Here is a 25,113-nt window from a genome sequence, read left to right as displayed (position 1 = left end):
GTAGACCTTAGTGATGCTATGTAACTTTATCCCAAGTTATTTCTTTTTGGTAAATGTAGATGCTAACAGCCAATAGCTGGGCAAAAGAAACAGGTGGGGTTTGAGGTTCCTGGGCTTAGGATCAGAAAAGAACCATGAAGAGGAGAAGAAGTGAGGAGGAAGAGACAAATGACACAGGTTAGGAGTCAAAACATGGCCCTGTGGGCTGGCCAATTGGAATTTAGACCAGCCCAAATGAAACAGTAAGAAATAACTCAGGGGTATCACCAGAAAAGTAGATTCAAATGGCATAAATGGTAGATATCTGCCCAGTTCTTGTGCTGTTTAAAGCTTATCGTAAATAATAAAAGTTGCATGTATTTATCTGAGAATTGAATGATTGAAGACAGGGTAGAAACTCTTGATAGGAATTAAAAATTTCTACAACAGAAATAAAGAAATTAAAGACTTTCTATAATTCAACAAAAATGAAAGTACAACATACCCAAACTTATGGGACACAATGAAAGCAGTGCTAAGAGGAAAATCCATAGCACATATGCCTTTATAAAGAAATTGGAAAAATCTCACACTAACAACGTACACCTGAAAGCTCTATAACTAAAGGAAGCAAACACACCCAAGAGGACTAAATGACAGGAAATAGTCAAACACAGGGCCGAAATTAATCAATTTGAAACAAAGAGAACAAACAAAGAATCAACAAAATCAGGAGCTGATTTTTTGAGAAAGCCAACAAGATTGACAAACCCTTCATTAAACTAACTAAAAGGCACAGAGACAGTATCCAAATTAACAAAATCAGAAATGAAAAGGGAGACATAACAACAGAAATTGAGGAAATTCAAAGAATCATTAGGTCTTGCTTCAAAAGCTTATACTCCACAAAACTGGAAAAATCTAATGAAATGGATGAATTTTCTAGATACCACATACCAAAGTAAAATCAAGATCAGGTAAACCATCTAAACAGTCCCATAACCCCTAAGGATATAGAAGCAGTCATTAAAAGTCTCCCAACGAAAAAAAAGCCCAGGACCAGATGGTTTTAGTGAAGAACTCTACTAAACTTTCAAAGTATCAATACTTCTAAAACTACTCTGCAAAGCAGAAACAGAAGGAACACTACCTACTGCCTAATTCATTCTATGAGGCTATAGTTAACCTGATACCTACACTATGCAAAGACCTAACAAAGAAAGAGAGCTTCAGACTAATTTCACATATAAACATCAGCACAAAAATCATCAAAATTCTCACAAACTGAATCCAAGAACACATCAAAGACATCATCCACTATGATCAAGTACATCCCAGGCATGTAGGGACGGTTCGATATGCAAAAATCCATCAATGTAATCCACCATATAAACAAACTGAAAGGAAAAAAAAATCACATGATCATCTAATTAGATGCTGAAAAAAACCTTTGACAAAATCTAACACACCTTCATGTTAAAAGTCTTGGAGAGATCAGGGATTCAAGGCACGTACCTAAACACAATAAAAATTATATACAGTAAGCCAATAGCCAACATCAAATTAAATGGAGAGAAACTTGAAGTAAACCCATTAAAGCTAGGGACAAGACAAAGCCCCCTTCTCTCTCTCTAGTCAATAAAGTACTTGAAGTTCTAGCTGGAGTAATAAGAGAACAAATGGACATTAAGAGGATATAAATCAGAAAGGAATCAAGTATCATCATTTGCAGATGATATGATACTATACATAAGCAGTTTTCAAAATTCCACCAGAGAACTACAGCTGATAAACAAGTTCAGTAAAGTGGTTGGGTATAAAAATTAACTCAAAGAAATCAGTAGCCCTCCTTTACACAAATGATAATTAGGCAGAAAAAGGAATTTGGAAACAACACTCCTCACAATAGCCACAAATGATATAAAATACCATGGTATAACTCGAATCAAGCAATTAAAAGATTTGTATGACAAGAACTTGAAGTCACAGAGATGGAAAGGTCTCCTATGATCATGGATCTGTAGGATTAACATAGTGAAAAAATAGCCATCTTACAATCAACAGAGTCAATGGAATTCCCATCAAAATTTCAACAACAATTTTTCACACCTTGAAATAGAATTTTTCAACTTCATATGGAACAACAAAAAACCCACATAGACAATATGAAAACAATCCTGAACAATAAAAGAACCTCTGGAGGAATCACCATCCCGGATGTCATGCTGTACTACAGAGCAATAGTGATAAACTACAGATAAATAGTGCATGGTATTGGTACAGAAACAGACAGATTGATCAATGGTATCGAATCAAAGACCCAGAAATAAAACCACACCCCTATGGACACTTGATTTTTGACAAAGAAGCCAAACCCATACATTGCAGTAAAGGAAGTATCTTCAACAAATGGTGCTGATTTAACTGGATGTCTGCATGTAGAAGAATGCAAATAGATCCATATTTATCACCCTGCACAAAACTCAAGTCCAAATGGATTAAAGATATCAACACAAAACCAGATACACTAAATCTAAGAGAAAATGGGAAATAGCCTTGAACACATTGGCTCAGGAGACAATTTCCTGAACAGAACACCAATGACTCAGGCCATAAGGTTGATAAATAGGACCTCATGAAACTGAAAAGCTTCTGTAAGGCAAGAGATACTGTCAACATGATAAAACAGCAGCCTACAGATCAGCAAAAGACCTTAACTAACCCTATATCCTATAGAGGGCTAATATTCAAAATACATAAAGAACTCAAGAAGATAAACTCCAACAAACCAAATAACCCAATTTCAAAAATGGGGTGCAGAGCTGTGATGGCTATTCCTGGATATCAACTTGACTACATCTGGAATGAACTACAATCCAGGAAGGAGGGCACACCTGTGATCCAGATCTTGAGGCTAGAAGACACAGTCTTCTGACCTGGATCTTGACATGGAAATCTTGAGGCATAGTGGCCTGGCAAAGTAGTACACACATTTAACCCTAGGAGACTGAAGTGGACAGATGTCTGAATTCAAGGCCAGTCTGGGACAAAGCAAGTTCCAGATCCAGGCCTGGTGGTACCCACCTTTAATCTGGACCACACCTTCTGCTGGAGGCCCACATAAGGACATTGGAAAAAGGAAGACTCGCTCTTCTTTGCCTGCTTGCATTTACTTGCCAGCATGCCTGTTAAAACCTACTTCTTCAGGATTCTAGCTTACACAGAAAACCAGGTGAAACAGCTGGCCTATAGGACTGAGCAACTACTAGATTCTTGGACTTCCATTCACAGCTTCCCCTTGTTGTGTTGATTGGACTGCACACTGTTAAGTCATTCCAATAATTTCCCTTAATATATAAAGACATTCCCTAAGTTCTGTGACCTAAGTTCTGAGAACCTTGACTAATACAAAACCAAAATAGAATTCTCAACAGAGGAATCCTAAATGTCCGAGAAGCACTTAAAGAAATGCCCAACAACCTTAGCCATCAGGGAAATGCAAATCAAAACGACCCTGAGATTCCACCTTATACTAATCAGAATGGCTAAGATCAAACACTCGAGGGACAGCACACGCTGGCAAGGATGTGGAGAAAGGGGAACACTCCTCCATTGCTCATGGGATTGCCAACTTGTACAACCACTTTGAAAATCAATCTGTCAATTTCTCATAAAATTGGAAATAGTTCTACCTGAATACCCAGCTATACTGCTCTTGGGCATATACCCAAAAGATGCTCCACCACACCAAAAGGACGTGTGCTCCACAAAGTTCATAATAGCCTTATTCATAAAAGCCAGAAAGTAGGAACAATCAAGAACAATCATCTGAAGAGTGGATATAGAAAAGATTTTTTTTTACACAATGGAATATTATTCAGCTTTTAAAATAAGGTCATCATGAATTTTGCAGGCAAATGGATGGAACTAGAAAATATCATCCTGAGTGAGGTAACTCAGACCCAAAAGGACATGTATGGTATGTACTCATTGATAAGTAGATATTAGCCATAAAGTATAGAATGCCCATGATAGCCCACAAACCCAAAGAAGTTAAACAAGAAGGAATGCACAAGCAAGGATGCTTGAATCACACTTAGAAGGGGAAACAAAACAGTCACAGGAGGCGGAGGGAGAGAAGGGACTGGGTGGGAGAGGGGAGGGAGAGCACAATGGAGAGGCAGGGTCAGGTGTGGGGGGAGACAGGCCCAGAAGAGCATGAGAATAAATGGAAATCTGCAGCTGCAGGGGTTGGGTGAAGAGGGGAGCATCTCTGGAAAGCCCCAGAGACCTGGGATAGTGGGAGGCTCCCAGGAGTCAATGCATGTGACTTTAGCTGAGATCCCTAACAGTTGGGACACTGTTAGGTGAAGAGACTACCTCCTGAAGCCAGGCAGGACCCTCAGTGGAGAGATAAGGATACCAACTGACCCATAAAACTTTTGACCCAAAATTTGTCCTGTCTAAAGGAAGTGCAGGGATGGAACAGAGACTGAAGGAAAGGCCAACCAATAACTGGCTCAACTCAAAACCCATTGCATGGGCAAGCACCAATTGCTGACATTATTAATGATACCCTGCTATACTTGCAGACAGGAGCCCATCATAACTGTCCTCTGAGAGGCTCTACCCAGCAGCAGATTGAAACAGATGCAGATATCTGTTGTTGTAAAAATATAAAAAATAAAAAAAGTATGGCTGTCTTTTATCTCCACTGGGTCCAGCATCGCGGTGCCCCAAGATATCTGCTGGATATCTTAATTCTCAGTCAGCAAAGTCTCTCACCAGCTTTGCTCCATCCTGTATTCCACTGCCGAAGGCCTCTCTCTGAGCCTGGCAGCAATCTCTCTACCGATCTAGCTCCCAAGGCAGGTTTCCATGCCAGAAACACACATCCCAACTCCTCGGTGGCCCAGACCAGCCGCTCCACACTCACTCACACTTAAATCTACACATGAAAGAACACACAATAACCTTTGATCCAATTGTAAGATATAATTGCCCACCTAAACATACAAAGCCCTGTACACATCCATCCCTTAAAAACATTTGTAACAACCTGTGAAGGTACAGCATGGAAACTTAAAGTCACCCGCCATATTGTCCTGCCAGGCCTCCTTCTATCTTTACCTGACTCACCTGTGACATCATCCCACAGATACCCACAACCAAACATTGGGCAGAGGTCAGGGACACTTATGGAAGTATTGAAGGAAGGATTGAAGACCTGGAAGGGGATGGGGACCTCACAGGAAGACCAACAGAGTCAAACAGCCTGGTCCCTGGAAGCTCTCAGACACTGAGCTACCAAGCAAAGAATATACATGGCTTGGAACGAGGTGCCCGGCACATATGTAGCAGGTGTGCAGGTCGGTCCCCACAGCTGCCTTGTATTGGCCTCAGTGGAAGAGAATGAGCCTAATCTGGCAGAGACTGGTTATTGGTGGGGGTGGGGAGGGGGACCTCTCAGAGGAGTGAGGGAGGGACCTGGAGGGGAAAATACTTGGGATGTAAATGAATAAATAATTAAAAAATCTTCTATCAAAAAAAAGTCCTAGGGGTGTGCGGATCACATATCCAGAATATAAGAGAAATCACACATGAAAAGCGGGGGCCAGGCATCGTACATTCCCAAGAGAAAGCCTACAGACCTTTATTAGAGAGAACAACATTGGCTTAAAAACTTTCATGTAAGTTATGCTGGAGCAGAACACAGGGTAGGGATGTGTTATTTAAATAGCAGTGGCTGTCTTTCCACTGTGGCTCAGAACAGTAAGCACAAAGTTGAGAGGAGAAATCAGCGTTATCAGCATTTCCTATTACTCAGTTTGTGCTTTGCGCCCGGCAGAACTCAGCGATTATGAATTTTTCATGATATTATGGCAACTGATTCATTATCGCTCAACCCCGTATGCCTTGCTTAAATATTTAAGAAGTCCTATTTTTAAAAAGTGCAGTTGGCAATAATTATGCATTTATGGTCTGTTCACAGAACTAGTTAAATGGAACAATGTCAAAATCGCCTCGCAGTTCCCCCCTGAATGCCACTGGTTTGGATCTGTGTCGGACGATGAGTGCATGAGTGAACGATTCTAGGCACGCATGCTCTCTGGATCCCAGTGCAAGAAGGAGTCATCGATTCTACCCCTCGGAATGAGAGCAGAGTCCTTCCTACAGGAGACGTTGCATTTGAGGTTGGTCATCCCACAAAGCCTGGAAAAGGGATGGTGGCACTAATGAAGAGATTGGTAAAAGATTAAGAGAAGAATGTGGGTGGTGGACACCCCAAGAGCCAGCCTGATTAAAGCAGGCTTGCAGTGAGGCTGGACTGCTGCCAACAACTTCTAATTTTAAATTAAATCCCAATTTTAATTAAAATTTTTTAAAAATTAAATTTAAATTGCAAATTAAAATTCTCACGCAGCTCCATGTTTTGGCATGAACTCTGACCCTTGCTATCAGCTCGAGGGTGCTAATTTATGAGAGCTGTAAATATTACTACAGAGAGAATTGCACATCTGTCTGGGGCCACTTACAGTACAGCATTTAAAGAAATCAGGCATTGTGTCAGTACTCATAACTTACATTTATACACAAAAGTTAACTTTATGGGGATAAAAGCTACACGCATGTTTTCAAAACAAAAGAAAATTAAACTAAACTAAAAGCAGACAAAAAATTTCATCCAATTTTCCAAATCTAAACATCGATTTTGTTAGTATCTTGGCATTATAAAAATCCCCTTCTGGTATATACATATAAAACATATAATCTGCTTACTTGGATTCTTTATAGTTTAGCTTGAGTTAATTTATAATAGATTGGGCCGATTGCATTTATCTGTAAGGGAGCTACCCAGAAATAAACTAAAACATATCCAAGATTTTTTTCCATTTGTAATCATATACTCTCGTATATGATTGCCTACCTTTAAGGCAGCTACGTGAGTCCCAGTGGGGGTGCTGAACCCACTAAACTGTGAGTGTAAATGCCACATTGTCTTCTGCCACTGTCACTGCAAAGTCTGAAGACTCAGAGATGAACTTGCGCTCAGCAGAACGGATATTTGCTTAGTAAGCTGGTGGAGAAGCGTTGGAGGGTCAGTGGAAGGACAGGGTCTCTCTACTGGCTATCTTTCGGGAGTGGCCACATTCTGAGTGCTGACCATGTGTTTAGTGGGTGTTTGTTGGTGGAAAGAGAAAATAATGGAGACAAATCATTTCCCTTGTCCTCTCCAGGTTTTCTTAAGAAGCCTCACCTCCCTTGTGATGTCTTTTCTCCCACAGCAGCCTGCATAGCACTGTCTGGCACTATGAATTCTAGCAGCAGGGAGGAAGTCAAATGAATTCTTTCTGAGGTGTTTCTTTTAATATTATTTCATTTATGTGGATTGATGTTTTGCCTGCTTCTATGTCTGTGCACACAAATGCTGTTCTGGACAGCGGACTGGACTCCTGGTGGGGAGGGCCTTTCCTATAACACTGTGGTTCTAGATTTTGCTCGCTTTGCTTTGTATCCTCACATGCTTTGATCTCTAAGATTAAGGATCTCCAATCTGCTCTAAAGTATGATTCTCTCTAACTCCGAAGCACCTTCAAAACTCACGGGTCAAGCCCTTTCTGACCCTGTTCATCTCAGTACTCTCCACATGGACACCCCAAACCTTCTCATCTTCCAATGCTTAAATCTGACCTTCAGCACTCCTGTTGCTGTCAGTGGAGTTCCAGGGGTGGAAGGAGGAGGCCCTGAGTTAATCACAGCTTTCTTTGACCACTCAAACCAGATGTGTAGCCTAACTGCAATCTCAATTCTTGGGAAGTAGAGACAGGAGGATCAGGAGTTCAAGGCCAGTTTAGGCTACACAGTGAGTTTAAGACCACCCTGAATTACATGAGACCCAGCCTTGAAGAAGAAGCAGGAGGAGGAGGAAGAGAAGGAGAAGGGGGAGAAAAATCCCTTTTGGGGGGAAAGTGCCATCACCTGTGCCTTAGCTGTTTTAGTGTAGGGCAAACTGAAATGAGGCATGATGGGAGCAAGCACGTAGTTCTGAAGCTCACTGATGTCATTTGGGGAAGAGAAAACAGGGAAGAAAGAAAAGAAGGGAGGACATTAAAACGGGTGTGTCAAGAAGGCAGCTAGCTGAGTGTGCCTGGTGTATATTGTACTGATACTAATATATGAGGTTTTGTTTACGTTCTATTAGCAGGAGAGTAAAGCACAAAGGATTAGCTGGACTTTAGTGGCCCTACTGAAGAGAGAGAAGCAGATTTGGGATCAGAGCAATGGAGCTCTCCCCTTTCCACTGCACCCCGTAGTCTGCTGCTCTTAGCCCCAAATGCTCTTTTCTGGCTCAACAGAGAGACAAAGACACAGCATCTCCCTGGCACACAGAGTAATCAAGAGGGGAAATGCACACAGCAGAAGTAGCTGAGACAAACGTCATGGGCAGACACAGGGCTGTGTTTCTACTCAGCTTCTTGTACAGATACGTTAGCCTTCTGAGTTTTACACCATGATCAGTAAGAGGGATTGTTTAAGATATTAAGGTCATTTTAAAAATATCATTTCACAGATTTCTTTTCTTGAGATAAAGCTATGTTACTCCCAATAGGCTGAAGAAAATCATCCGTAAGTGTGGGCGAAGACGGAGCGAGCACAGGGTACCCACAAAATGTTGGTGACTCATGGTGAATCCATCTCACTTCTGGCAAAGACCAGGTGTGGTATGTTCGCATCAGTTTACTCAGTTTAACCGCTACATCTACTTTGCCAAATACATCCGAGGCGGCTAAAGACACACACAGCTGAAGACACAGATATTTCTCTTTTAGGAAGAGCTGAGCCTATTGTACTTCTGTAAAGACATCAGTACCATGGTTTATAATGGTAATGCTTATAAGAGGATTATTTTATTATGAAATAAAGCAAAAATTAAGTTCTGTCCCTTTAACACACAAATGCAATACAATGAAAACGAGAGAGTCACGAGTGTACACATCAGCTCAGTGGCTCCAGGTCACAAACATCCAGTCACTGTGTAGGACTCTCATGGAGTGCTGGCTTACCTGGTTATATCACGATCCTTACTTACAGTGCCCTTACCTCTGGCTTGTTTATTGTGCTTTCCTGGCATGTAGGAAGAGCTAAAGAAAATGTCAGAATTGTTATTTTAGCATCCCTGTGACAGCCAAAATCCCACTTATGGACAAAGTTAATGGCAACATCTTTTATACACTACTCATATTTTACTGAACTCGTTTAAAGAATTGTCAGTTTTCTAAATAGCGGGGTGTTGGCTTTTCCTGTCCTCTCTCAAGTCTGACAAGTGTAAGCCATGGGATTAAGGGACTGGTGGTCACAGTGTTTCCCTTTGTTCTTTCTGCGAGAACATACATGTCATAGCTCTTTGCTCTGTTAAGCTGAGTGTGGTCTTGCCTCTTAGCTACACATGTAGACCCTAACCTCTGTGTGCGTGGGGCTCATATTCTCTAGAATTTCTAGTTGTGGAGAGTCAGCTACAGACAGGAAGAGGAGCACAGAAGTCCATGCCTTCTGAAAATGGGAGCTGGACGAGAAAAGAATTCAGGGGATTATAAGGAACTCTGCACAAAAAGGGGGATTATGAAAATATAACAGAAGGCTATCAAAACAGCAATATGCACTTCTAATTACAAATGGGGTATGGCCAGGACCACTCACCCAGGTCTGCACTTTGCACCTCACTCTAATTTTTTAGTTCACTTTGGGTTACAGTCAGCATCAGCGTAAGCTCCAGGTTCGTCTAATTACATGAGCCATGCTCTATCCCAAAGACTGTGTTGTGCTATTGACGGGAGCCTCTGGGCTAATTAAAAGCAATTTGACCTTTTCTTAGTGCCAGTGAAATCAACTGAGTAAGTATCTGCTTTTCGTTGTCCCTGCAGAAGCCCAAGGACCTTACAATTGGCTTTATAATTGAAAATACTCGCAGGTCATATGAGGACCAGACAGTGCGGCCATCACTGCTTACATTTTTGACATCCTGGCTCTCGACTACCAAAACCCATACCCCCTTTCAAGGAGCTGATGTATTGTTTCTGTTGAATGTCTAAGGAAAAGATGAGTTGCAAAGTTCCTCTTTGATTTTAAAGAATTTGTAGAGAATGCTGAGATGGAGTGTCCTTCCAGAATGTTTTAGGTACTAAGCGCATAGTTCATAAGAATAAACACGAAACTCTAAACAACTAAAGCTGACGTAAATGTAATGATCCAGCTAACAAACGTGCCGAGCACTTTCCAATGAGCCTGTGTTTGGGGGACTATAAAATGAAGGAGAGGTAGTTTATGCTTTCGCAGGGAGGAGTTTATGAAGGGAAGACATGGCTGTCGAGAATCCTAATGGACCTGACAGATATCTCCGAAAAGGTATAAGGTGTCAGCTCCTGTGGTGGCCAGAGGTCACACAGGTGAAATTGCTCAGATTGTAAAGGCTGGGGAAGCATGTTCTGGGAAGGTGGATAGCACTGGAAGACTCAGAGATGGAAAACCATAGGCTATTCTATAAGATCCCAGGAAGAAAGTCCCACACAAATGGGGTGGGACGGATACTCTCTGTATCAAGAGAAGGCTCCTTCAGTAGTCCTGGCAAGAGCTGATGTAGGCTAGTCTATGCAGAGAGGTGGGGGGAGAAATGAGTATATTCAAGACATGTTTTAGAGACTAAATTTTAAATTAGAAAAAGGTTTGATGGAAAGAGTGAGAAAGAGGGGAGAGGGGAAGAGGGAGAAAGAGAGGGAGGGAGGGAGAGAGAGAGTGTGTGTTTGGGAATGACGTTAACGTTAGAAATCAGAGCAGATTTCAACACAATCATCTCGTGATGCCTGTAACTTCAATAAGGGGAAGGGCTGGCTGAATAATGGATGCACAGGTCTTGAGCCAAGCAAGGGGGTTTGGTGAGGAGATGGAGACATGGGAACCATTGACATGGGGATGCCATTTGACACTGAGACATGAGATTCAGGCCTTCTGTGACACAGAGAGGCCATAAAATGAACTCAGAAGTACCACCAGCATTTAGGGCTGTTCTGGGAGATAAGTCCTAGAAGGAGACTTGGGAGAGGTGACTAATTAGGAGAACAATTAAAATCAGACTTTGTGTAATAAATCAAGCCAACAAAGAAGCTGAAACCGCATGAAGTAACTACCACAGGTAGCGGCCAGATGGAGAAGCCCATTATCTTCTCATCCGAATGTGACTTTCCTTCTTATTAGAAAATTGCAGTAAGAAAGAATGTTGGGCCAGATTGGGATTTATGAAGCAAACAGGCCCCTAAGAGCTACAGAGCAATGGTCCTAACCTCTGCAGGCCAAAGAATGAGGAGTTGCTGAAGGTGCAGAACAGGACATATTAAAAAATGAGGCAGGCAAGGGAAACGGGTTTGTGATGCTCCAAGGTTCGCAGCCTGGCATTGGACCGAGAGCAGCTGTTTGCTAGGCTCTTGTTATGTTCCTGGCTCTGTTTAAGGCCAAGACACCAAAACCGTACAAACCATGCCATTCACCAGTGGTGATATCTATCAGTCTGAATCCAGTAGCTCCCTCCTAACAGCCCTTCTCATCTACCACTCATGTGCCACTCCAGTAAACAGTTATTAAAAATCAAGGTTTTGCTTCTACTATGGGCATGCATCATGAGAGCCATGACTCTTGGGGCAGCGTTGCTAGAATCAAGTTGCTATGGCAGCATGGGATTGGGCTGTGGAGTTGCCCTTAACTTCAGTGGTCAGGAACTCTGTCTCTTTGGACTTCATTGTTAAAATCTGAGGAATGGGTGATGTGATACTCTGGTTCTAACCTTGCATGTGACTGATGAACATAAGTTTTTCTCACAGGGAGAGAAGTAAAATGGGGAAAGCAAACAGAAGAATCGAGGGATAGCATGGTGACTGGAGGGCATCTGACGAGGATGTAATGTGTAAAGGTAAGTGCTGAGAACTGAGGTCAGAGTTGCATGGCACCAACCCAGAGTCCTAACTTTGCAGGCTCTAGATTTTAAGAGAGCCATTAATTATTTATATAGAGTCACCTTGGTCAGGGAATCACCTTTGATTTTCCTCGGTTGATGTCACAATCAACTGATCAGAAGTGATTACATCAACAGCTGCTCACCAACAAGGATTGTTGAAGTGTGTCTGTGGGCTTTGCTGCAGTCATGAACTGAGAACGGCCAGAGACGACCCACTTTTTCTGCAAGACTCACCCAACTTCACCCAACTCAGTTAATATTCAAGTTTTTACACCCCTCATTTGCCTGTAACATCCAATCATTTATAAATAGCAGAGAGACATTAGTAGATTCCAAGGTGGATGGAGATGGCCATGTTTTCCAGAGCAGAAGGTCAAACATTTCCAGTTTCTTTTTAAGTCTTGTTGCCACTGTGTAAGATCTAAGAAGACATATGTCTGCTTCTTCTCATCTGATCCCTAACAGGTGTTTCTGACTTCTTACCTGGCAATGGCAGGTGGACTCTTCTGAGTGTTTAGGCTTGGTGATGGGCAAGGAGATTCTGGCTTTGTCTGGTGATGAGATTCTGGAAAGTATGACGTGTTTGGGTCAGAATGCACAATGAATACAATTGAGAGCTTTTGGGAGTTCACTGGGATGGCTATGGTTTAAATTATTTTATTATTATTCTGGTGCTTTGGGAGACTAGAAGTAGCACCGTGTGGAGGCTGTAAAAATTGTATGGACTGTTTATAATCTAAAGCACACATGACTGGATTTTCCCAGGAACACAGACTACTACATTAGAAGGCATTTTAGGGGTTAGTAAAGGTGAATTAGTTTTGAAAGACTTAGGTTTTATCATGAATGCATCCACCCATTCCTTCACTTGTTGGTTCATTCACACAATTCATCAAGTCTTTGCTGTGCACTTATAGAATGGGTTTTCCCCTAGAATCTGGAGTTCCAGATGTGGTTCTTAAATTCAAGGGGACCATGAGCAAGCAGAGCAGGAAGAACATTTTGGACAGAATGAGTGACATAAGGAAAATAAATTATGCTTTAGGATGTGGGGCTAATTTTGTGTCCCTAAGGAGGGCCTTTCTGAAAGGTGACTGGTGAGTGACATTCTGATGAGAGTATTAAACCAAAGGACCTTTGTGGGGGTTTTCAGGGTCTAGGGATACCATTGCCTGTGCAAACCACTTGTGTTCTTATTCTCATCCTGTGACAGGACGGGTGAGCTTCCATGGTTCTGATGTAGGCCAGCAGGTACCAGCTGGGTACAATCAGAAATCTGTTTTCTCAACGTTTCCTCCTTGGTTGTTGTGCTAGGTAAGTTTAACTGTCAATGTCACACATCCTTTGGTCATCTGAAGAAAGAGCCTCAGTTGAGGAACTGCGTAGATCAGAGTAGCATACACATCTTTGGGAGGGGAGGGTTATTTTGCTAATCGATGCCGGTGGGCCCAGCCCACCACAGGCTGCACTTTCACCAGTCAGGTGGGCCTGGGAGATCTACAAAAGCTTGCTGAGCATAAGCCTGGGAGGTGGGTCAGCAAGTGTCATCCCACCATGGTTCTTTCTTCTAGGTTCCTGCCTTGCTTTCCTGCCCTGATTTTCCTCAATACGACACTGTGACCTCAAAATGTGAGTTCATGAGCTGGAGAGATGGCTCAGCGGTTAAAAGCACAGACTGTTCTTCCAGAGGTTCTGAGTTCAATTCCCAGCAACCACATGGTGGCTCACAACCATCCGTAGTGGAATTTGGCACCTTCTTCTGGTGTGTCTGAAGACAGCTACAGTGTACTCATATACATAAAATAAATAAATCTTTAAAAAAAAAGTGAGCTTAATATCCCTCCTTCCCCACAAACACACAAGTTACTTTTGGCCAGAATGTTTAACCATAGCAACAGAAGTCACAAGAACAATCACCAAGTTCAGCCATGCCTCCACACTGGAGTTACTTAGCACACCATTACTGTTCCTGTTTTTCATCATGGATGCATTTTAAGCAGCCATCGATCCTCATGAAAGATACTGAATATACTCTGACGTGAGATTCATAAAGCACTTTCCCAGTTGTGACGGTGAGCATAAAACCATGCAAGCATGCATACAATGACCTAATTTGGGTATCATTCCACACTCGGCCCAAGGTTGACCACAGACTGGACATCTCTTACTGCAGGGACTCTGATTACTTGAAATGGTGTTTGAGTCAGTGATAGGTCCATTAATCACACACCCATAAAATCACTTCTTATTATCAACCGCTACTTGGAGCATCTGCCCTTCTGGAGCCTAACAATGCCACATTCTTACATTACTAACATCAAAGTGTGATGTTAGAATACCTAGATGTCTTAGTATACTAAGGTTCATCATAGATCTCACTTGGTTTTACAGTTACTTCAGTTGTTAACAAATCCCCAGTTCTCTATCATGACCCTTAGAATTCACAGACCTGAGTAGGCCCTGCTTCCAAGTGTTTTAACTTCTTCAAAGTACAGGGCAAAGCCAACCAGAGACTCATGGAGGAAATATGACTCAGCCCCACATGATTTTATTTCAACTAGACACAAGCTAGAGGGAACTTCAGTTGAGAAAGGAACATCCCCCCCCCCATCCCATAAGACTGATCTTTGGGGCATTTTCTTGACTAATGATTGATGTAGGAGAACCCAGATCACTGTGAGACGTGCCACTTCTGGACTGGTGCTCCCTGATGCTATAAGAAAGCAGGCTGAGCAAGCTATTAGGAGCAAACCAATAAGGAACCTCCCTCACCCCTGCCTCCACGGTCTCTGTATCAGCTCCTGCCTCTAGGTTCCTGCCTTGTTTGAGTTCCTGCCCTGATGTCTCTCAGGAAGAGAGTATGACCTGAGAGTTTTAAACTGAAACAAATTCTTTCCTCCCCAAGTTGTTTATGGCCATGGTGTTTTATCACAGCCTTAGAAAACCAACTAAGGCACTTACTTGGTGATTTGGAAAAGATCTCAGAGTCCCAATCCATTGCTCCTTCACTGTCCAATGTCTGCCGCACTAACTCTCTGGGATATGGAGCTGGCCTTTTGAATGACAATTTATCATTTAAACTAATGGGGAACAAAATTTCCAAGGTAGGCAGGAAGGTATGTTATATTCTCAGGATCCTGCTATTTATCAAGCTTTGCATGTTTGTATGTTAATAACATCAACAGTGCACACACATGTGTGTGAGGGCATGTGCATGGGTGACATTGACTTCAGAGAGACATCAAGGTTTTCTCAAGGACCGTGGGACAGCAGTGCATCTCCCAAGTGGCAGGAGGTTACTATGGCTTCTTTTGGTTAATGCAGGCAGATAAAGACACTTGTCCTCCTCCTGATATAAATCATTTCCCTTACAATACAGGATATTGGGATGGCCTGCAAAGTCTTACATTCATCTGTGGATGACATCACCACACACAGATCTCAGGCTTTGAACCCTTATTTTCCACCCAATGCTCACCCTATGGAGCTAGACCCAGAACCCAGTGAGATGGCAGTGGGGTGAACAAAACAAAACAAAACAACACAAACAGTTACCTTCTTCTGCTTCAAGGACCTGTGTTGGATTAGAAGAAGATAGAAAAGACAATGGTGAATGGGTGCAGGTAACAGAAAATTTAACCTAATGCCCTGAATATTGGGAATTTTATTAGTAGAATTTGGGAAAAAATAGTACAGACTTTTTTTTTTTTCGGAGCTGGGGACCGAACCCAGGGCCTTGCGCTTGCTAGGTAAGCGCTCTACCACTGAGTTAAATCCTCAGCCCATAGTGCAGACTTTTAAGGAGATCTGCAAATAGTCTTCCTAAAAGACTATGTAAAGCCCAAGGTATTATCTTCTATGTATGATGCAACAGATGTGGCCAGTGGTGTTAAAGGATGATTTGACTACTAGAGAACTACTCACTCATAGTTATCAAGTCTTTAAAATATTCTTATTTGAACAATTGTCATGGGGAAACACATTTTCTGTGTAATCAAATCTGGCCAAGCTGTAAGGATACTCATGACATTGTTCCATAAAGCACCGGGACATTGGAAATAGTCTTCAGGCCCAGATAATACAGTAAGAAGCCCCTGGGAGATGGCTCAGTCATTGAGGGTGTTTGCTGGGCAACTGTGAGGACCTGAGTTCTGATCCCCATGACTTGTAAAAGTGGGGCATGGCTACATGTGCCTGTAGCTGTAGCCATGGGGGGTGGGGAGCCAAGATAGGTAGATCCTTGCCTTGTCTCTGGCAAGCTGGGCTTTGCTAAACTTCAGGGTTTGTGAGAGATCTTAAGGCACTAAGACGGATAGCAACAGAAGAAGCAGCTTGACATCTTCCTCAGGCTTTCACACACACACACACACATACACACACACACACACACACACACATGGGCCTGCACTCCCACACACATACCTACATGCATACACATACCACACACACACATGCACACTCATACTCATGCACATGCATGCATGCATCCCACACAGGCACCCATGCATACACATGCACAATGCATGTACTAACACCAGCACTAATGCACACACACACACACACACACACACACACACACACACCTACCTTCAATCCCACAGGAATTATTCATTTTGGACCTATACTGGGTTACTGAGGTATTATGCAGGCATAGAAGATATTTATACAAAGAATGGAGTAAAAGCACACTATCCACAGGTTGCATGGGGTTTGTTTTAAGTGTCATATGCATGTGGGTTTGAAGAAAGACTGTAAAGAAGTGAAAGTCATGTTTGACTATGAAGTGTGAGGTTTCTTTACCTTTTTGAAATTTTCATTTTAAAAAATGAACAGAAAATTATTTTTAGACACATTCTGACCACACTACACACACACACACACACACACACACACACACACACACACACACACACACCTACCTTCAATCCCACAGGAATTATTCATTTTGGACCTATACTGGGTTACTGAGGTATTATGCAGGCATAGAAGATATTTATACAAAGAATGGAGTAAAAGCACACTATCCACAGGTTGCATGGGGTTTGTTTTAAGTGTCATATGCATGTGGGTTTGAAGAAAGACTGTAAAGAAGTGAAAGTCATGTTTGACTATGAAGTGTGAGGTTTCTTTACCTTTTTGAAATTTTCATTTTAAAAAATGAACAGAAAATTATTTTTAGACACATTCTGACCACACTACACACACACACACACACACACACACACACACACACACACACACACACACACTTTCTCCTTTGAGACAGGGTCCCAGTATGTATTTGAGGTCTCAGCTTAAACAGGCACTCCTGCCTTAGTCTCCTACATGATGGGATTGCATGTGGGTTCCACCATCCGTGGCTCTGCCTGCAAACTCCAAGGAAACAGAGAGCTTTACATTGTGTTCAGCTCCTCACTGCAAATCATTTCCAAAGTCCTTTCCAGACACTGCCCACTGCCTCTGCTAGGGAGCTCCCAGGAATCAGATAGACAAGGAATTCATGAACAGGGGGGGGGGCATGGACAGATGGATGGAAAAGTCATGATATGGTTAGGAACCTTCTGAAATGAAAATGTTCTGATAATAAATAAAATCATACTTTTTCTTGGGCATAAGGAAGGTTTATTATACCTTCCATCAAAATTTCAAAGGGCTGTGAAATCTAGAAATATTGGGAATCATTGTTTTACAGATAAGTTACAAAGAGGCGGGACTCTCAAAATTTCCCAGAATGACCCTGAGAATAAGCTGAGCTCGAGCCCAGCTCTCCTGATTGGTGTTGGCTCTGGAGACAAGAAACCTTTAACAGCAATTTGCTGAGACGTGCATCCCGAGTTTCGTTTGATGCTAACCAACAGAAGGCCCCTTTATCTTAAAGACCTCAGCATCCCCAGGATTCTGGAACGAGGGTGTGTGTATAATGGAGAGCAAATCAAAGCTAATCCACAGGCCAGGTATAAAGGGTAATGAATCTATTCTAAATGAGGGCTTTGAAAGTCTTCCCACTGAGTATTCCGCAGCAGTTCAAAGTGCTCAATCAGAGGCAGCAGGAGCACTCAGGCTTGTCAGAGGCGAGGGGAAGGAGACGTATAACACCCTCAGTGGCCTGCTTCAGGGAGAGCAGTTGCTTTATTTTTGTTGGGGCCCAGCTGGTTGTTTGGCTTAAGGGCTCAGAATTCCAAATCAAATACAATTAGAAAGCCGTCGTGAAATCTCTCTAGTTCTATTGTAACTTTTTGTTTTCTGTTAGGGAACATATTTGAGTGAGGCAGAAGTGTTTTTCTCCTTTGTTTTTCCATCTCCCCTTTCTTTTGCTTCTTAACCTTTAAAAACTTATTTTTGGTGCCTCTACTTTTCCGGCAGAGTCACAGCTGAAGGGACAATGGGATCTCTGGGCAGGGTCCCCTATTCTGCCAGTTGGGGAAGCTCTGACGGTGGATTCCTTCCGTGCTTTCACTTAGGGCTGTGTGAAGACCACACGGGATCCAGTCTGCCCTGACTTGGAAAACTGGAGTTCCGTCTGTGCCTGAGTCCAGGCCTGCGATTTCTGCTGGAATAGATCCTTTTCTGTGCCACGCAATCAAGCAGGGGCTTAGCGTGCCCACAAGCATGGTCCTTCCCCTTCCCCTTCCCCCTCCGCTTCCCAGCAGGCTTTTTTTCCACACTGGAGAAATGTCTCCAGTTGCAGCTCACACAAAAGCAGGCAGAGATCTTGGTGAACTCTAAGAATCTGGCTGTTAGGATGAAGCCAAGTTCTAACAGAAGTCTGCCTGCCCCACCCCCAAGAGATGCAAAGAAAAGAGGCAGTTCCTTGAGCCCCCTGTGCTCCCGCAGGTGATCAGAACCTTGCTTCTTGCTTCTTCCCCCTTTTGTTAGACAAAATAGCTACTTACCTTACTGAAGTCTTTTGAGCTCCTCTGCCTGTAAGAAAGAAAAGAAAGATGCTAAATAAAGGCAATTTATCATGAGCAAGATAAAAATCCTTGTGAACCTTATAAACCTTTGATTACATTTTCATGGCCAAATTAACAGCCCATAGTCCAGTGTGGTATTCAGCACTGCCCTATAAAAGGAAACCAGGCTGTTTTTCTTGTAATTTTCCAAGGGAAGGGAGAGGTGCTAAGCGAGCATGGAAGCTACTAACAAGCGAGAGCGGAGGCACACGGAAGGTCCTTTCTCACTTTCAAAGGGCTTGAACAACCCCCCCATCTTCCCTGACACCCGAGCTTCCTTGCCAGATTCCATCAGCTCATTTAGACCTCTGCTTAGCCAGTTCTCAGGTTCTCACTTGGAGAAAGTGAGTTTTAAATACAAAGCTGTCAGGGGCACCAAGATCCCTAGATGGTCAGAGAAAGAAGGGGGTGACGAAGAGAGAACAGACAGAAGAAAAACCATTAAACTAGATAGGAAGGACCTGACTGTGCTAGGTGAATGGGCTGCAGAGCAAGCATTGAGTGTTCAGTATGTGGACAAGCCTCCAGTATTCGTGTGTGTGTGTGTGTGTGTGTGTGTGTGTGTGTGTGTGTGCGCGCGCGCACGAGCTTGTGCATGTGGAGGCCAGAGCTTGGCAGTGAGTTCTTCCTCCATCACTCTCTTACCTTATCTTTTGAGCCAGGGTCTCTCACTGGTCTCTCATAGGCTGGTTGGCCGGTGAGCCAGAGGAATCTCTGTTTCCTCGAGTGTTGGGGTTATAGGCATATCTGCTGACACAGCAGGCTTTGTATGTGGGTGCTTTACCCCCCCTCCCCCCTGAGCCTGAGGAAAGTTTGGCTTGCTGGGATTTGAACCTGCACGGTCAGCATGAGTAGTACACAGAAATCAAATGCATTCATTTTACAAAGCCCTCTTAATATTTAAGTAGATCTAACTGAGTGTGTAAGCAGAACTTGCTCTCTGAGAGTCCCTAAGTTCTCTTGCTTGATTTTATTTATATGTATAGGACAAGGCTGTCCTCTTGTTAGACAAAGCCTTTCAATGTTTGAAGTCACTGATGTACCTCACATATTGACTGGGATTCCAGACCTCTCCATCTGATTTGTTCTCACTCACAGAAAGGCAGCAAGGGCATTCATCCTGGAGGGTTACTGGAAGAAGAGCATGAGACAAAACCTTGAATCTGTGGCATGCAGTGGCTAAGAAGAATGCCCTATGTGGCCAGACTGGTGAGCAAGCCAGGGCTGAGGAGTATTGTCTACCTGTCTGGGTGTGAGAATGAAAAGGAGAGCTTGCCGAAAGGTTAAGGTGGCTTTGCTACTCTGAGCGAGAAGTTGAACATCTAAATCATTGGAATTAGATTGGATCAGGAAGCCTGACCAACCTTGACTGCTGGTCTCATGTCCAAGCAACTCCCTTGCTTTGGGAAATGGTATGTTTGAGTTACACCCAAAAGAGTTAAGAACATAATAAACACTTGCATGCAGAGGTTCATAGAAATGTTATCCATACTAGTCAACAAGTGAAAGCAGGGCCAAGGATCCTGCTTAGTGGGTGGGTGGAGTGATTGCTTAGAGTGCCTTCCGTTCTTTCCCTAGCACCACATAAACCAGGCATGGCGGTATAGGCCCATAATCCCAGCACTGAGGAGGTAAAAGCAGGAAGCTTAGTAGTTCAAGGCCAGCCTCAGGTACATGAGACTGAGTCTTAAAAAAAGGCTTCCTCAGTCTAAAGACTTCCTCAGTCTTAATGCCTTTCCCAAGTTCCTGTGGGATGGGCACATGTAAAATAAGAGATATTATGGATAATGAAATAGAACCAATATCCAAACTCTTTATTATTTTGTGGCTAAACTAAGATTAGCCTTAGTATTGTCAATGTTTGAGATTCTGGTGTGTCAAAGACACTGGTGGATGGCTTAATTTAAGATGTAATATGTACAAAGTACATTATATCCTTTCCTTCAAATGGACTCAGGTAATCTTGTACAATAATTTTTTTTTTTTTAATGCAGAAGCCGAGGCTGGAGAGAAGGCACAACAGCTAAGAGTGCTTATTGCTCTTTTAAAGGACACATTTGTTTCCCAGCAGCTACAAGCATTAGTTGGCTTATAGCTGCCTGTAACTCCAGTTCTGGGGGTTGTGTGTAGGGTGTGTGTGTTTCATCTGGTACTCTCTTCTGGCCTCTGAAGGAATCCGAATGCCAGTGATGTACACACACACGCGCGCACACACACACACACACACACACACACACACACACACACACACACACACCCTCTCCCTCCCCTACTCAAATAAATACAGAAAATACATATTAAGAATAATAGAAGTGGCTGGGTGTACTGACCCGTGCCTAGCATCCAGGAGGCAAGAGACAGGCAGATCTTTATGAGTTCGAGGCTAGCCTGTCTACAGAGGTAGTTTCAGATGCCCAGGACCACACAGAGAGACCCTGTCTTGAAAAACCAAAAACCAAACCAAACCAAACCAAACCAAAAAATTCCCAAACCAAATCAGCCAACCAACGAAAAGTCATAGAAGCGACTTTAAAGTTGTAGTTTTAAGTTACAGTACTCATGGTGTTCAGCCCTGTTGAGAGTGTGAACTGTGTCCTCACATTTTCCATAGTTACATATTGACTTTATTAAATCAACGAAAAGTGTGACAGGAAGTTCGGCTTGCTAGGATTTGAACCTGCACGGTCAGCATGAGAAGCATTCAAAAATCAAATATGTTCAACCTGCAAAGGCCTTTCAGATATTTAAGTGGATTTAACTGAGTGTGTAAGCAAATCTTGCTCTCCAAGTTTCTGTATACTCACTTGATTTCATTTATATGTGTAGGACAGGTGGGGTGGCTGTCCTCCTGTGAGATAAAGCCCTCAATGTATAAAGTCACTAATGTACCCCACGAATCGAGTGGAACTCCAAGACAGGTCAGCTCTGGGATCTTCCGCATTAATAAGTTGAATTTTCAGGCAGAACCCCAGCACTCTCTGACTCCTTCCACATAGAGCAGGTGGATGCCTGGAGGGTCCTTTGTCCTCCTCACTGGCTCAGGTTGCTTCTTGAGGGCATCTTTGCATTTCTTTAGTTGCCCGTGCTCTGTCTGCCAGAACTGGTCAATTAAAATGTGACCACAAACACACAGGGAAAGTTCTAACATTTGTCCCCTTGATATAACAGGTGCTCAGTTTAACTTTAAAGATACTGCTATCTTCTACAAATACGCACTTTCTTGAACATTCTTTAGTCATTGGCATAGTTTGAAATGGATTGGACTAGGATCCTTCTGGGTCATCTATGGCCTCTGCCTCCTTAATAAACTAAATTTCCTCCCTGAACCCCAAATTTAGACAGGGTTGTTGAAAGTTCTACTAAAACAAAACAAAACAAAAAACGTTTCGACTAAGACCGTACTTCCCGACTGTGTACACTCTGATGGTTACACTTGGCTTCATATGTAGCTTCTATTCTGAGATCGCTATAGGATGCCCAGTGGGATCTGACATGATTCAGAGAGATGCTGTGTTTCTCCACCCAGTTTCTCCTAATAGCACTATCTTATAAACCTATAATAATAATAATAATAATAATAATAATACATTTGACAATATGTATTAATAATATGTATATATAATAAAATTCATATAATAATGGTGGTGATAGCAACAATTTATGCTTTCAAACCCTTAGTTTCCATTCATAAATGTGAATTGGTACACCTCTGTCACTCATACTTTCTTTCCTTTAAAGGGCAATGCTTTTCTGATATTAACAAAGATTTCCTTCACTTCCCAAATCATTGTAGTATACTTTGGGGTGAGCCGGATTCCTTGAATAGATGTGATTCTGGTGGGGCTGGTAGAGAAGGAAGAGTGCTAGCCAGTCACCAGGGTGTTTCATGTCCTAAATATGAGATGCTGCACTTAAACTATGTTTTGACTGGACCCCAACCCCAGCCCATCTAGTTCACTGAAACCTGAACGACACACTGTGGTACAACGAGCTCTGTATTTCTGTGCCCTCGGTATATGGGGTGCAGTAATACTGCCTTTCATATGGTGTATCTGAGTGACTACACACAGAAGCCTGCACAAGGGGTGTAGACACATGGTTGCTTACTTGACACAGGCAAGGGCCTTGGTTCAATCTCAGGAGCCCACACACAATACTCCACCCAGGGTCTGGGTACAGAAAATATGACTACTCAGGATGAGATTCGGTTTGATGTGTGGACATTTGAATAAAAATAGCAAAGGGTTCACAGCCATATGGTCATTCCCTTTTGAGTTTTCTTTCAGGTTCTGTCAAGGGAAGGGTCTGTCTCTGTTGATTAGAAAGTCCCAAATGCCTATTCACTATGTGCTATCTTCCTTTGTAACAGAAAGAATTTTACTGGGTTCAAAGTTTGATTTGAAACAGCTTTTGTGGCAGTTGTTTATGGTTGGGATATAAGTCTTTCTTCTGAGAAAAATTATTTTAAGTGGAAAAAATAAGTTGAGGAAAAATGTGTGCATGTTGCCAGTTTTGTAGCATTAATTGTTGGAAATACCCAGCTAGTGTTGCTCACTGTGACAAATTCTCCTTTAGTGTCTGGTTGTCCACAGAAGACCTAAAGGACATTGTCCTTCACTGAAGTGCTTCCACCCAGCATTGTTCTGTGAAGTCATGACTTAGCTGTAAAAGAAAGAGTGGCGGAGCTGGCAGAGACAAATGGGGCCTAAAAGACCCCACAGGAACCACATCTACTATCTAGGGAGAGCAAAGGGAATGGTAGAGGCTGCAGCAACATTGCCTGCAATTGGTGCCCTGGGAACCAGAACTCTGCTTTCGGGAACCCTTTCCTCAGTGCCTTACAAAGAAGCTGCTGACAGAAAGGCACAGCATTCTTCCTAGTCCCTGCTTGTGCTCAGAGCTCCTAGGCTCTCCTTATACAGTGGGTGCCTCACATGGCTGTTTATGTGTGCCTGCATCAGTGGTAATGATGCTTCTCATGAGGGCTCTGATGAAAGTGAATTGGAGGGTACTGCTCTCTTCCTATAGTAAAACCCTCTTGTTTACGGTTATGTCCCCAGTCTCCTGGGCTTTGCCTGTGTGCACTCATCAAGGTACCCACCTGATTTCCTTTCTGAATTCTAATGATTTATGGATGTAACATTTACTAAGACTCTGTGCCTTCTGCTGGCCTGGGCACCTGTTTTCCTCAGCTTTGGGAAATCATCCCTTTTAGCTCTGCTGGGAGAAGTCAGTGAGATCACATGAAATGGCTCTTTGGAGATTTTTGTGATGGGAAGATCTTGCCTAATTCTCACATGTCTAAAAATGATGAAGTAAATATAAAGTATATTCCCAGAGAACCTAAAATACAAGGCATCTGCATGAAGCACAATAAAATTACATTATCAGAACTGGAAGCATAGAATTTTCTATTCAGAAAATTACTTTTTAGAAAGATGATTAACTTTTGTTATATGCATGAACATTTTGACTGTATAACTTTATATGCACCACATGAGTGTAAGAGCTCCCAGAGGCCAGGAGATGTCATCAAGTCCTCTGGAACTGGAGTTACATATGGTTGTGAGCCACTATGTAGTGCTGGGACATTAACTTGGATCCCCTACAAGAACATTACAAGCTTTTAGGCAAGCGCTCTGAAGTGCTAACCCATCTCTTTAGCCCCCAGAAAACTCTTGATGAAATAATTCAATATGTTGAAAATGTATCAAAGCTCTGTGACCAGTACTCTCTCAGCACAGAGACTGATAGGACCTGGCTACAGAGGGACTCCAGAAATCAAGGGCATTATCTTGTCAGACATTGGAAACCAGAGCAAGAAGGAGAGAGAAAGTCAAAATAACAGTAAAGATTTCTGAAAAAGTCATAAGAATTCATACAATTAACTATCTACCTAAAATACATATAATGCACATAAATATTCATATACAGTTTAAATGAAAATTTCCCATCTGGGCTGACAATGCTTCCTCCAAGAGCCAAAGACCGTCTAATCAAAACCCCAACACCAGGCATGAGGAACTCTTTTGAATTGTTGATCAGGGTTGTTCAAGAGGCTCCCACATTATTTTAGGCTGCTGCTGTTGCCCTTGGTTGCCCCCAGAAGTGGAAGGGAAGTCTCTGTTGCTGAAGATACCATTCACATCATATGCAGAGGTCAGAGGCACTTGACAT

General features: G+C 42.7%; 1 protein-coding gene and 1 long non-coding RNA gene across 7 annotated transcripts in view; one reads left to right on the top strand and one right to left on the bottom strand.

The window, feature by feature from the left end:
- LOC120096632 (uncharacterized) overlaps positions 1 to 13,808 on the top strand; it is a 58,841-nt gene extending 45,033 nt beyond the window's left edge. For 3 of the 5 annotated variants that reach the window (XR_010057564.1, XR_010057566.1, XR_010057563.1), the window contains 5 exons: positions 5,972 to 6,173; positions 8,591 to 8,702; positions 11,850 to 11,938; positions 13,197 to 13,297; positions 13,555 to 13,808. This is a non-coding gene — a long non-coding RNA (uncharacterized LOC120096632). Of the gene's footprint in view, positions 1 to 5,971; positions 6,174 to 7,217; positions 7,337 to 8,590; positions 8,703 to 11,849; positions 11,939 to 13,196; positions 13,298 to 13,554 lie in introns of all 5 variants that reach the window. The other 2 variants (XR_010057567.1, XR_010057565.1) reach the window with 2 other exon arrangements.
- The window catches only part of Clnk (cytokine-dependent hematopoietic cell linker), a 178,919-nt gene that overhangs the window by 24,142 nt on the left and 129,664 nt on the right, over positions 1 to 25,113 (bottom strand). For both annotated transcript variants that reach the window (XM_017599489.3, XM_006251108.5), the window contains exons 12-15: positions 18,877 to 18,904; positions 15,539 to 15,557; positions 12,467 to 12,548; positions 9,082 to 9,122 (exon numbers count right to left, since the gene is read on the bottom strand). In XM_017599489.3, the coding sequence (XP_017454978.1) occupies positions 9,082 to 9,122; positions 12,467 to 12,548; positions 15,539 to 15,557; positions 18,877 to 18,904 (170 nt within the window). The remainder of the gene's footprint in view (positions 1 to 9,081; positions 9,123 to 12,466; positions 12,549 to 15,538; positions 15,558 to 18,876; positions 18,905 to 25,113) is intronic.

Source organism: Rattus norvegicus, chromosome 14 (genome assembly GCF_036323735.1).
Source record: "Rattus norvegicus strain BN/NHsdMcwi chromosome 14, GRCr8, whole genome shotgun sequence".
NCBI lineage: Eukaryota > Metazoa > Chordata > Mammalia > Rodentia > Muridae > Rattus > Rattus norvegicus.
The sequence above is the reverse complement of the archived record's forward strand: the minus strand, read 5'-3'. Positions and strand labels throughout refer to the sequence as shown.